Source organism: Stegostoma tigrinum, chromosome 2 (genome assembly GCF_030684315.1).
Source record: "Stegostoma tigrinum isolate sSteTig4 chromosome 2, sSteTig4.hap1, whole genome shotgun sequence".
NCBI classification, from domain to species: domain Eukaryota; kingdom Metazoa; phylum Chordata; class Chondrichthyes; order Orectolobiformes; family Stegostomatidae; genus Stegostoma; species Stegostoma tigrinum.
In genome coordinates this window covers 150,975,321-150,989,752 of record NC_081355.1, presented here as the reverse complement: position 1 = coordinate 150,989,752, position 14,432 = coordinate 150,975,321, and the positions used below count along the sequence as shown (strand labels likewise).

At 44.6% G+C, this 14,432-nt stretch overlaps 1 protein-coding gene across 3 annotated transcripts in view; it reads left to right on the top strand.

The window, feature by feature from the left end:
- The window catches only part of nktr (natural killer cell triggering receptor), a 240,111-nt gene extending 225,882 nt beyond the window's left edge, over nt 1–14,229 (top strand). For 2 of the 3 annotated variants that reach the window (XM_048548474.2, XM_048548505.2), the window contains 3 exons: nt 1,443–1,502; nt 3,481–3,555; nt 13,749–14,229. In XM_048548474.2, coding sequence (XP_048404431.2) covers nt 1,443–1,502; nt 3,481–3,555; nt 13,749–13,848 — 235 coding nt within the window. In that variant the 3' untranslated portion in view covers nt 13,849–14,229. The remainder of the gene's footprint in view (nt 1–1,442; nt 1,503–3,480; nt 3,556–13,748) is intronic. The other variant, XM_048548485.2, reaches the window with a different exon arrangement.
- Nucleotides 14,230–14,432: the final 203 nt, after the last annotated feature.

Below are 14,432 nucleotides of genomic sequence, written 5' to 3'. Positions count from 1 at the left end.
GTTCAAACAGAGAGTGTAGACTCAATGGGCCAAATGGCCTCTTTCTTTACTGTAAAGATTCTATAATTCTGTGACTTTGTGAAGCCGCTAGCTGAGTCTCTCACTTGCTGGCAGCACACTGATTTAATGACAGAATTTAAAAACCAGTTGCAGGCTCTTATAGAGTTGCACTGATTAACTACATCATTTTTTTTAAAAGGAGAGCAGTAACAATGATAAGTATTTAACTCTTCTAAATCTTTGCTGTGTTTTGACATTGACTTGCATTCTACTGTTTCTGGGTGCAATAAATCTCACTTATTTGTAACATAAATAACCTCTATTAAATATCTGTTCTTAGCATTCTCCCCCTCCTGTATTTCACTCCATCCACCCTCAATGTGTACAGTCTTCACAATCATGAATGCAGGCCTTAGACAATCACTTTCACCACCAATACTTGACAGGGGAAGTGGTCTGGCCAGAAGCCCAGATCCTTGTTCCACAATCTGACCCAAGTTTAAAAAAAAACAGGATGGTCAGTCAGGTTTGTTCTGTGGTGACTCAATGGGTCATGGCATGTAGCCCTCAGCCATAAAGCCAGGCAAGTTCCAGGTTCAGCCCTGGTTTATGTTCTGAATCAGGTGGTATTTTTGGACAGAGCTATGCTAGGGATGCTGTTGTCTGCCTGTCTGCCCCTGAGCCAATCCTGCTTCCTGCTCCATGATCACTTTCTCAAGAATGCACGAATGGACTTGAGTTGCAAGCAGGATCACATGCAAGTGTGATGGACTCTATATCCAAAGAACTCATCACCTCATCACTTTGGCATCAGTGAAGTTGTGCCCTAGCAATATTGTGTCTTCAGGAAGGAATGAGGGAAGAACTGGGCAGGTAAAGCTGAATATAGTGTTAAAACACAGTTAAATATTTATCTCCATGAATATGCTAAAGAAAAGGCAAAGTAGCATTCCACCTTGGGACATCTGTCAAACATAAACATACGCCAACCATAAAACACTCTGAATGGAATTTCCCCTGTAGATACCCCTGACAGTAAGGTAGTGCTAACTTGTAGTGCCTGTACCATAATTCACATGATGAAGCTGGAGTTTGCAATTCCTACAAAAGGATGCCCGATTCAGAGCCTGGCCTTGCAAACGTTGAGTGGAGCTCTAAGCAGTGCACTGGGGCAGCCATTGGCTACCATCTGTGATTTATAGAGTATTGTTAACAGCTCACCTCGGGTTGTTCTTTATACATCCTCCATGGCCAGCGGTGTGAGAGAAGGTCACCTTGGTTGTTTTCTTTTCCTCTGCATTAACTGAATGGCGAGAGATCTCTCTCTCTAGCGATTTGGTTGTGAAGTGCTGTATTAATTTGGATCAGGATCTGAAGTAGGCTTTGTGGTTGTTTGTTTCATGCATAATAGTTTATTTATCTGTCTTCTTTTCTTCAAACAGTAGAACCTATAGTCGAAGTCGATCTCGGAGCCTGTCATCTAGACGTCACCGGAGGTCTCGGTATGTATTCGGTGTAAGAGATTGCAGAGACCACATTTTTGTTATATGGTTTTGCTTTTGAGCCTGTGCTGTGCAGTAGAAGTTTTTTTTTGTTCTGTTTACTTGGGAAGGGAGCTACTGCATTCATCTTGTTTAAATAATGAAATTTAATGTTCAAGGCAATTTTTTATTAATTCACGGGATATGGGCATCAGTGGCTAGGCCAACGTTTATTACTCATCTCCAAGTGACAGTCACAAATGTTGTGAATCTGAAGTCACATGTAAACCAGATAAGGGCAACAGTTTCCTTCCCAAAAGGACATCAGTGGCGCATTTTTCCTGACAGTCAGCAATGGTCATCATTAGACTCTTAATTCCATACTTTTATTGAACTCACATTCCACCATCTGCTGTGGCAGGTTTTGAATCCAGGTCCCCATAACACCACATGGAACTGGTGGAACGCAGCAGGCCAGGCAGCATCAGAGGAGCAGGAAAGCTGAAGTTTCAGGTCAGGACCCTTCTTCAGAAATCTGAAGAAGGGTCCCAGCCCGAAACGTCAGCTTTCCTGCTGCTCTGACGCTGCCTGGCCCACTGCATTCCTCCAGCTCCACACTCTGTTATCCCAGACTCCAGCATCGGCAGTCCTTACTATCTCCCCAGAACATTACCTGGGTTTCTGGACTAATAGTGTAGCGATAATGCCACTAGTCCATCACCTCCCTAAGCTTCAACAGTTCCTATCTCGGTGGATACTCCAGTGCCCTCACTAAGAATAAATTTTGGGAACATTTTTGCCAGAAATACAAAGCTGTGTTCAGTTCAAGCAGAGATTTGAACATCATTGTCTGTATCAGTTTGCTAGAGAGGGTTCTAATGCAATAAAAGGCCAAATGTTAAGCAACAGAGTTTACGAGTAAGTGCATTTATTAGAGGGTTCCTAAAACCCCACCCTCACTCTGAGTAACTCGCAGTGAATTAACTGGCAGAGACATTTGATACTTAATGGTAGTGAACACAGGGATACAACATGCTGGAGCCCTGCAGAGTTCTGACAGCCAGCATTCAGCACTTGCTCTGTCATGAGGAGATGAGCGTGTTGTTGCCAAGTCTCAGTTCTGTGCTTCCATTTGGTGGTAGAAAGACAGCATTATCAGAGATCTGCCAGTGCAGTGAGAGACACTATGATGTTTGAATGTTTAGCATTCATAGACATTTTCCAGTTGTTTTTCTTCATCCTCGATTAAATTGGCTTTCTTCCACTAACAGCCACTTAAATCTTCATCCCCTTTGTACATCAGAATTCAGTGAGAATAGACACATTAATATTATAATCCCACAAATAGGTTTTGCCTTAAAGCAGTAACCCACCCACCACATGTAAGTAAGACACAGTCCGAGACAGTGTCGTTTGAGGCATTCAACATTTTGTGGTTCTAGAGTTTCTTATCTTGCGTGAGCTGCTGGGTGAATTTAGAGTACTTGTTTAAAGGTAGCAAGTGTGTGTTTTTGCGACTTGCGACGAAAGAAACCTCAAAATTACTGTGACTGTAACTGAATGTACTGTTACAGTCTCTGCCGCAGAAATTGTTCCATTAAACTGCCTACTTTAAGTGAAGCTGGTAGTAAGAATGCATTAACAAGATGTAGAGCTGGATGAACTCAGCAGGCCAAGCAGCATCATAGGAGCAGGAAAGCTGACATTTCGGGCATAGGCCCTTCTTCAGAAAAGAAGGGTCTAGACCCAAAACATTAGCTTTCCTGCTACTAGGATGCTGCTTGGCCTGCTGAGTTCATCCAGCTCGACACCTTGTTATCTCAGATTCTCCAGCATCTGCAGTTCCTACTATCTCAGTAAGAATGCATTACTGGCTGAAGCTCCTATGTCATGGTTCATAGTGTTATCTGAATTTCCTTTATTACCTGTGTAAAGTATTTTCTCCTCACTTACATTGCACTAAGTAATAGCTGTGATTCTTTCTCTCTCTGGATTCCAGGTCTGATTCATATGATAGCTATGACAGTAGGAGTAGGAGTCAGAGCCGTAGCTACCACAAATCCCGAAGGTCCAGGTAAGAGACTGCTTTTCCTTCTGATTTAATTCTCCGACTGACTTCCCACTCTGGAGACACTTCCATAATCAGGATTGGGGGATGCATGACATTGTTATAGTCTACCTGCTCACCAAAATCCTCTTCTTGCCTTACCCATTTCTAGATATATGAGATCTAAGCAATTGAATAAACACAGACATGCCCAAACTTTTCTCACCAAATCCTCATAGTCTGCACAGTTGCAGCGCAAACCTCACTTTGTGATCAGGATCTGGGGCTGTAGTCTGCATTTTGCACCCAGCAACTTTTCCAATACCTTCTCTCTTCCTAGACCACTTTCTTCTACTTGCCTCTATCACCACTATACTCCTTTGGTATCAGTACTTAAGTAAGATGCATCAATCATTGTTCACATATTTTCAGAATAAGACCATAAGACGTAGGAGCAGAAATTAGACCATTCAGCCCATTGAGTCTGCTCTGTCATTCAATTATGCCTGATAAGTTTCTCAACCCCATTCTTCTACTTTCTCCCCATAATCCTTGATCCCTTTGACAATCAAGAACCTATCTATCTCAGTCTTAAATATACTCAATGACCTGGCCTCCTCAGCCTTCTGTGGCAGTGAATTCCATAGATTCACCACTCTCTGGCTGAAGAAGTTTCTCCTCATAGCCGTTCGAAAAGGTCTTCCCTTTACTGTAAGGCTGTGCCCTTGGATCCTAGTTTCTCCTACCAATGGAGACTTCTTCCCAACATCCACTCAGTCCAGGCCTTCCAGCATTCTGTAAGTTTCAACTAGAACTCCCCTCATCCTCAACTCCATCAGGTATAGACCCAGAGTCCTCAAATGTTCTTCATCTGTTAACGCTTTTCATTCCTGTTACCATTCTCGTGAATCTCCTTTGAACCGGCTTCAGGGCCAGTACAGCTTTCCTGAGATATGGGGCCCAAAACTGCACACAATACTCTAAATGTGACCAGTCCAGAACCTTATAGAGCCTCAGAAGTATATCGCTGCTTTTATTTTCAAGTCCTCTCAAAATAAATGCCAAAGTTGCATTTCCCTTCCTCAACCTGCAAGTTTACCATGAGAGAATCCTGGACTAGAACTCCCAGGTCTCTTTGCACTTCGGGCTTCTGAATTTTCTCCCCATCTAGAAAATCGTCAGTGCTTGTATTCTTACCAAAGGGCATGACCTCACATTTCCCCACATTGTACTCCACCTGCCACTTCTTTGCCCACACTACCCTGTCCAAATCTTTATGCAGCCTCCTCACCTCCTCAGTACCACTTCTCCCTCTACTTTGTATCATCAGCAAATTTAGCCAAAATACCCTTAGTTCCTTCACCTAGATCATTTATGTATAAAGTTAAAGGTTGTGTCCCATCACTGACCCTTGTGGAACAGCACTTGTGACCAGCTGCTATCCTGAGGACCATTTTACCCCCACTCCCTGCTTTCTGCCAGACAGCCAATCTTCAGTGCATACTAGCACCTTACTGGGACAACATGGGCCCTTATCTTACTCAGCAGCCTTCTGTGCAGCACCTTGTCATAGGCCCTCTTGAAGTCCGGGTGGATAACATCCATTGGTTTTCCTTGGTCTAATCTGCTCATTCCTCAAAGAACGCTGACAGATTTGCCAGGCATGACCTCCCCTTGATGAAACCATGCTGACTTTACACTATTTTACCATGCACTTACAAATATTCAGAAATCTCATCCTTCGCAATGGACTCCAAAATGATCACGGTTAGGCTAATTCATCTGTAATTTTCTGTCTTCTGCCTCACTCCTTTTTTAAACAGGGGTGTCATGTTAGCAATTTTCCAGTCCTCTGGGACTATCCCTGACTCTAGCGATTCCTGAAAGATCGCCATTAACACCTCTAATATCTCTTCAGGTATCACTTTAAGAACTCTGGGATGTAGTTCATCTGGTCCTGGTAATTTATCCACTTTCAGGTTGTTCAGTTTTTCTAGTACCTTCTCCTTAGTGATGGCCACTATACTTAGCTCAGCCCCCTGACTCTCTCGAATTTTTGGGATATTACTCATGTCTTCCACTGTGAAGAACATAGAACAGTACAGCTCCTTCGGCCCACGGTGTTGTGCCGACCTATTATTCTACTCTAAGATCAACCTACCCTGCATACCCTACATTTTACTATCCACCATGTGCCTATCCAAGAGTCGCCTAAATGTCCTTAATGTATCTGACTCTACTACCATTGCTGGCAGTGCATCCATGCACCCACCATTCTCTGTGTAAAGAACCTACCTCTGATATCTCCCTTTACCTTCCTCCAATCACCTTAAAATTATGCCCCCTCGTGACAGTCATTTCTGCCTTGGGCAAAATGTCTCTGGCTATCCACTCTGTCTGTGCCTCTCATCATCTTGTAGACCTCTCATTATCTTTTTCACCTCTAACAAGTCATGTCTTATCCTTCTTTTCTCCAATGAAAAAAGCACTAACTCCCTCAACCTTTCCTCATAAAACCTGCCCTCCAGTCCAGGTGGCATCCTGGTAAATCTCCTCTGTACCCTCTCTGAAGCTTGCACATCCTTCCTATAATGAGGCGACCAGAACTAAACACAATATTCCAAATGTGGTCTAACCAGGGTTTCATTGAGCTGCAGCATAACCTCGCAGCTCTTAAACTTAATCCCCCTGCCAATGAAAGCCAATTCACTGTATGCCTTCTTAACAACTCAATCAACTCGGATGGCAACTTTGAGAGATCTATGGTTGTGGACCCCAAGATCCCTCTGTTCGTCCACACTGCCAAGAATCCTGCCATTAACCCTGTATTCTGCATTCAAATTCACCCTTCCAAAATTAGTCACCTCACACTTTTCCAGGTTGAATTCCATCTGCCACTTCTTTGCCCAGCTCTGCACCATGTCAATGTCCCGTTGCACATTACAACAGACCTCCACACTATCCACAATTCCACCAACCTTCGTGACATTGGCAGACTTACTAACCCACCCTTCCACTTCCTCATCAAAGTCATTTATAAAACTCACAAAACGAAGAGGTCCCAGAGCAGATCCCTGTGGAACACCACTGGTCACCGAGCTCCAGGCTGGATACTTACCATCTACTACCATCCTCTGTCTTCTGTTGAACAGCCAGTTTTGTATCCGTTTCCTGAATCCCATGCCTCCTTACTTTCTGAATGAGCCTACCATGGGGAACCTTATCAAATGCCTTGCTAAAATCCGTATACACCACATCAACTGTTCTGCCTTCATCCATGTGTTTTGTCACATCCTCAGAGAATTCAGTGAGAGTTGTTAGGCATGGCCTGCCCCTCACAAAGCCATGCTGCTATTTCTAATCAAACTGCGCTTTTCCAAATAATCATAAATACTATCTCCCAGAATCCTTTCCAATAATTATTGAAGACGCAAAATAATTATTCAGTTCCTCAGCCATTTCCTTGTTCCCCACTACTTTCCAGGGGTCCAGATTCCAGTTTTGCCTTTCTTTTACTGTGTACATATCTAAATAAATTCTTACAGCCTCCCTTTATATTACTGGCTAGGTAATGCTCGTATTTACTCTTTTCCTTTCTTATTTCTTTATTTGTTGCCGTCTGTTGGTCTTTGTAAGCTTCCCAATCCTCTGGTTTCCCACCGCCCTTTACCACACTATATACTTCCTCTTTTGTTTTTATGCTATCCCTGGCTTCCCTAGTCAGCCATGGCTGCCTCATCCTCCCTGTACCATGCTTCTTTTTCCTAGGGATGAATTTTTGTTGTGCCTCCTTTCAGTTATTATTATTGCGCTTAGTTTCCACATTACAGAATGCGTTAAGAATGTGCAAAGATGATTAACAAGGTTGATGACATAACTAAGAGCATGTACGTCTCAAGGAAGGCTGAAGAAGCTGGGACTCTATTATATAGAACAAAGTAGGCTGGGAGTTAACATGGGTAGATTTGATGTTAATTTCAGGAGAAATGGAAATCTTTATCCAGAGAGTGGTACAAATGTGGAAGTCACTACCATAAGTAGAGTTTGAGTTGAGTAATATTGATGCTTTTAAAGGCAAACTAGTTAAGTACATGAGGGACAGAGAAATAGAAGAACATTTATTGGATTAGTATTGGAAGGCTGATAATCTGGCACGTTAACGTCTACATGGAATGGTATGGCCCAGCTTTTATTTGTGTAAGTCTAAAGTGTAAGAGAAATCACATGGAAAATGAGGAAAAGCAGTACTGTTCTCCAATGATATACCTTTCAGAGCTTATTGAAATTGAGTTTATAACAAACAATCTTGATTTTTAAGTCAAATTTTTGTGTTTTAAGTTTGATCAAGTTTCATATGATCCATGGTAAGTTGGCAAATTGGATACAAAATCGGTTTGGTCATAGAAGACAGAAGGTAGTTGTGGAGATAACAAAAGTGTGAAGCTGGAGACAGGCTGGGCTGGTTTTGGGATGCAGTGGGGGAAGGGGAGATTTTGAAGCTTGTGAAGTCTCCATTGATACCATTGGGCTGCAGGGTTCCCAAGCGGAATATGAGTTGCTGTTCCTGAAACCTTCAGGTGGCATCATTGTGGCACTGCAGGAGGCCCATGATGGACCTGTCATCTGAGGAACGGGAGGGGTAGTTAAAATGGTTTGCGACTGGGAGGTGCAGTTGTTTATTGCGAACCAAGCGGAGGTGTTCTGCAAAGCGGTCCCCAAGCCTCTGCTTGGTTTCCCCAATTTAGACGAAGCCACACCAGCTACAATGGATACAGTATACCACATTGGCAGATGTCCCGCAGGCCCGATCAATCCCCCTCCACTGACACCCTCATCCACCTAGCCGAACTTGTCCTCACACTCAATAACTTCTCTTTTGATTCCTCCCACTTCCTACAGACAAAGGGGGTGCCATGGGTACCCGCATGGGCCCAAGCTATGCCTGCCTCTTTGTCGGTTACGTGGAACAGTCCTTCTTCCGCACCTACACAGGCCCCAAACCCCACCTCTTCCTCCGTTACATTGATGACTGTATCAGCGCCAGCTCTGCCAATGCAGTATACTGTATCCATTGTAGCCGGTGTGGCTACCTCTACATTGGGGAAACCAAGCGGAGGCTTGGGGACCGCTTTGCAGAACACCTCCGCTCGGTTCGCAATAAACAACTGCACCTCCCAGTTGCAAACCACAGGAGTTCGAACAGTTCATCCACTTCACCAACACCTTCCACCCCAACCTCAAGTTCACCTGGGCCATCTCCAACACATCCCTCACCATCCTGGACCTCTCAGTCTCCATCTCAGGTAACCAGCTAGAAACTGATATTTATTTCAAGCCCACTGACTCCCACAGCTACCTACTATACACCTCCTCCAACCCACCCTCCTGCAAAAATTCCATCCCCTATTTCCAATTCCTCCGCCGAATCTGCTCCCAGGATGAGGCATTCCACTGCCGCACATCCCAGATGTCCACATTTTTCAAGGACCGCAACTTTTCCCCCTGCAGTGGTCGAGAATGCTCTTGACCGCGTCTCCCGCATTTCCCGCAACACATCCCTCACACCCCGCCCCCGCCACAACCGCCCCAAGAGGAATCCCCTCGTTCTCACATACCACCCCACCAACCTCTGGATACAACACATCATCCTCTGACACTTCCGCCATCTACAATCCGACCCCACCACCTAAGCCATTTTTCCATCCCCATCCTTGTCTGCCTTCCGGAGAGACCACTCTCTCCGTGATTCCCTTGTCCGCTCCACACTTCCCTCCAACCCCACCACACCCAGTACCTTCCCCTGCAACTGCAGGAAGTGCTGCACCTGCCCCCACACCTCCTCCCTCACCCCCATCCCAGGCCCCAAGATGACTTTCCATATTAAGCAGATGTTCACTTGCACATCTGCCAATGTAGTATACTGTAGTACCACTTTGCAGAACATCTCCGCTTCCCTAACCTGTTCTTCCTCTCACCTATCCCCTCCACCCACCTCAAGCCGCACCTCCATTTCCCACTTACTAACCTCATCCCGCCACCTTGACCTCCGTCCTCCCCGGACTGACCTACCACCTCCCTACCTCCCCACCTATACTCTCCTCTCACCTATCTTCTTTTCTCTCCATCTTCGGTCCGCGTCCCCCCCTCTCCCTATTTATTCCAGAACCCTCTCCCCATCCCCCTCTCTGATGAAGGGTCCAGGCCCGAAATGTCAGCTTTAGTGCTCCTGAGATGCTGCTTGGCCTGCTGTGGTCACCCAGCTTCACACTTCGTTATCTTGGATTCTCCAGCATCTGCAGTTCCCATTATCACAGGTAGTTGTGGAGAGGTGTTTTCCTGACTGGAGAACTGTGACCAGGGGTGGTGTTCCACAGGAACCAATACTGGAACCGTTGTAATTTACAATACACATAAATAATTTGTCTGAATATGTGGGTGGTCTGATTTGTAATTTGCAGACAGCACAAAAGTTGGTGGAATTGTGGATAATCAGGGAGATTATCAAAGAATATAGATCAGTTGGAAAGTTATGCAGAGAAATGGCAGATGGAGTTTAATCCGGACTAGTGTAAAGTGATGCATTTTGGGAGGTCAAATGCAAAAGCAAAATATATAGTAAATGTCAGGACCCTTAGTAGCATTGACATACAAAGGGATCGCGGGGTAGAAGTTCATAGCTCCCTGAAAGTGGCAACACAAGTGGATAAGGTGGTAGAGAAAGCATATAGCATGCTTGCCTTCATTCGTCAGGGCGTTGAGTATAAAAGATGGTGAGACATATTGCAGTTATATAAGACTTTAGTCAGGCCATGTGTGGAATATTCTGTGCAGTTTTGGTTGATGCACTATAAGAAGGATGTGGTGTCTTTGGAGCGGGGGCATAAGAGGGTTACCAGGATATTGCCTGGATTAGAGTGCATTAGCCGTAAGAAAATGTTGGACAAAGTTGGATTGGTTTCACTAGAGTGTCGGAGGCTGGAGGGTGACTTAATAGAAGTATGTAAAATTGTGGGAGGCATGGACAGGGTGGACAGTCAGAATCTTTTTTTCCCGGGAAGGAAATGTCAAATGGTCAGGGCCTAGGTTTAAGGTGAGAGGGAGAACGTTTAAAGGAGATGTGCAAGGGAAGCTTTTTTACACAGAGGGTGGTAGGTGTCTGGAATGCACTGCTGGGGTAGGTGGTGGAAGCACATACAATAATAATGTTTGAGGGGCATTTAGACAGATGCATGAACAGGCAGGCCATATGGGGATATGGACTGTATGCAGACAGATGAGATTAGTTTAGTATGGCATCATGGTCAGCACAGGCATGGTGCACTGAATGACCTGTTCCTTTGCTGTACTGCTCTGTGTTGCGCTGGTGAATTTAATATTGATTGCCTTCCAGTAGCAATTCTGCTGTAATGGATGGCACCAGCAGATTAAGCAGTTGTACCTGCATTGCCTTATTATGTTTGGGGCATGTACAAACACCTACTAGTGACAATCCCATTTTGCAGTGATGCTGGATCAGCATCCCTGCTGTTCATGATGCTTTGTGTCATCACTCACCCGTGTGAGTGCTGATAACATCACCTCATAGAGCAGTGGGTATCTGTGCAGAGCAGGTAGATCCCAAAATCAACTGCCAGTTTGGTTTGGCATCAAGCAGTCACTTCCACAGTGATGCCCGTAGCCAGGATGAAGGAATGAAGATAGGGGACAGAAGGGAGCTAGGATTCCTATTGGTAGTGCCTGTAGCAGCCATATGTGCATATGTCAGGATTTAGCTCTTTGCTGTCTGCCATTCCCCTTCAATTCCAACCAGAGACAACTGTGCAACCTTGTACACAAGAATAGTGTGCTGGAGAGCCAATACTAAATGTTGATGTCATATGAGCATGGAATTAGGAGCTGAAGTAGGCCACTCGGCGACCCTGAGCCGCCTCCACCATTCAGTAAGATCACAGCTGGTTTGATTTGTCACCATTTGCACAAGGCTCCCAGTTGTACAAGAGACAGGCTATACCCAATACTTGTATCCTGAAAACAAGTTTACTGGTGGGAGTACCAGAGTAACCTTCCCTTCCTCAAACAAGCTGCTTCAGCCTCTCATTACCCTGTCTCTTTAGTATAGTTCTCTAAGATTACATAGAAACACAGATGATAAGAACAGGAAGAGGCCATTCATCCCTTTGAGCCTGCTCCGCCATTCTTCACAATCATGACTGCCCATGCAACTCAACAGCCTAATCCTGCTTTCTCCCCATAACCTTTGGTCTCATTCACCCCAAGTGCTATATCTTAGGTGTACACGGTAATGAGAGGCATGGATAGAGTTGATAGCCAGTGGCTTTTCCCCCAGGGCAGGATTGACTGCCACGAGGGGTCATAGTTTTAAGGTGTTAGGAGGAAGGTATAGAGGAGACGTCAGAGGGAGGTTCTTCACCCAGAGAGTTGTGAGCGCATGGAATAGTTTACCAGTGGTAGTTGTGGAAGCGGAGCCATTAGTGACATTTAAGCGACTGCTGGACATGCACATGGACAGCAGTGAATTGAGGGGAATGTAGGTTAGGTTATTTTATTTTTGGATTAGGATTAGGATTATTCCACGGCACAACATCGTGGGCCGAAGGGCCTGTACTGTGCCGTACTTTTCTATGTTCCATGTAGCCGCCTCTTGAATACATTCAGTGTTTTGGCACTGTTTCCTGTGGCAATGAATTCCACAGGCTCACCACTCTTTGGGTGAAGAAATATCTCCTCATCTCCGTCCTAAATAGTCTACCCCGAATCCTCACACTATGACCCCTGATTCTGGACACACCCACCATTGGGAACATCCTCCCCACATCTACCCTGTCCAGTCCTCTCAGAATTTTATAAGTTTCTGTGAGATCCCCCCTCATTCATCTGAACTCCAGCAAAAACAGTCCCAACCTGGTCAATCTGTCCTCATACGTCAGACCCACCATCCCTGGAATCAGCCTGGTAAACCTTCGCTGCACTCCTTTGAGAGCAAGAGCACCCTTCCTCAGAAAAGGAGACCAAAACTGCACACAATATTCCAGGTGCGGTCTCACCAAGGCCATGTATAACTGCAGCAACACATCCCTGCTCCTGTACTCGAAACCTTTCATAATGAAGGCCAACATACCATTTGCCTTCTTTACCCCCACTGCACCTGCATGCTTACCTTCAGTGTCTGGTGCACAAGCTCACCCAGATCCCGCTGCACATTCCCCTCTCCCAATTTACAGCCATTCAGTTAGTAATCTGCCGCCTTGTTTTTGCTTCCAAAGTGAATAACCTCACATTTATCCAAATTGTACTGCAGCAGTCATTAACTTGTCCACTCACCCAACCTGTACAGATCATGCTGAAGGATCTCTGCATCCTTGTAATAGTCCACACCCCTACTCAACTCGCTATCATCTGCAAACTTGGAGATGTTACATTTTGTTCCCTTATCCAAATCAATAAAATATATTGTGAAAGATGTATTACGTCTTTCCAAATGTTTTGTGAGGGTTCCTGACAAGCATTATTTTGATACAATGGGATATGGCCCTTAGGCCCAATCTTGCAAGCAGTATAATTGTAATTGGCAGAAGGAAACAGTGAAATGGTGGGAATGTCACTGGCCTGGCAATCCAGAGGCTTAGGCTTGTGTCCTAGCACATAGGTTCAAATCCCACCATGGCAGCTGATGAATTTCAAATTCAATAAGAATCTTCTTCTTTCCCCCCTGCTGCACCTGCATGCTTACCTTCAGCGTCTGGTGCACAAGGATACCCAGGTCCAGCTGGACACTCCCCTCTCCCAATTTACAGCCCTTCAGGTAGTAATCTGCCACCTTAAATCAATAATAAAAAGCACGTCTGATAGCCACTGCCATTGATTGTCATAAAAACCCACGTGAAACACCAATCCCCTTTAGTGAAGAAAATCTGCTGTCCTTACCTGGTCTGGCCTACGTGTCACCGTGTACCACAGCAACGCGACTGACTCTTTACTGCCCTCTGAAAAGGCCTAGAGAGCCACTCAGTTCAAAGAAAACTAACAATAGACGACAAATGCTGACTTCCTGTAAAGAATAAAGAAAAAAAAATTACTGAGACCTTCCTCACTTCAACACACACTTAACTGTAATGCAGTCTTCGCACGAATAATGGTTTATTCCTTTGTTTAAGCTGAAAGATTGTCTAATGTTTATTTGTTCCCCTTGAATTGATTAGAAGCTGGGACAGAAGCTACAGGTCATACCGATCGTACAGTAGGAGTGATCGGAGTTACTCTCGCCATCGGAGCCACAGCGAGAGCAGCAGGTACAGCTGATGGACACAACTCTGCCTGGGTTGCCCTCATTCTTGCGGAATGCCTTCCTTCTTTCTCTGCACAGATTCAGAACTATTTATTGATGACTGATGCATTCAAGCTGTTTCTTTAAGCATTGGGGACAAAGACTGCAATGAAGCAACTATGTGCAAGAGTATCACAGCAGTTAGTGGGAGGGAGGGTTCGTTTTGATTTTTCTGTTTTTCTTCTTTTTGCAAAAGAAATGTATTAAACTCTTAGCGATTCTTGCTGAGAAGAAATGTATTTGTATCTGCAGTTTTGTATGTAAGCAATAATATTTACCTTTAATATGTACTGTACTTAACTGCGTTATCCTGTCATAGTTTAAAGTGGAAGCAAAGTAAATTTTCATACATTCTACTTGGTCTTGGTTCATTTTTGGCTTCTTCTTTGTCTGAAGGATTCATATTGAATGAATTAAAATGTATCTTTTAAAAGAACATGTTGAAATGATTGAAGTATGTCCAGGTAATAATTGCTGTGTGATTGTTATCTGATACAATCACATCACTTTCAACACACAGAGAGCGCATTGTGGACCTACTGATGGAATAATCTGCTCA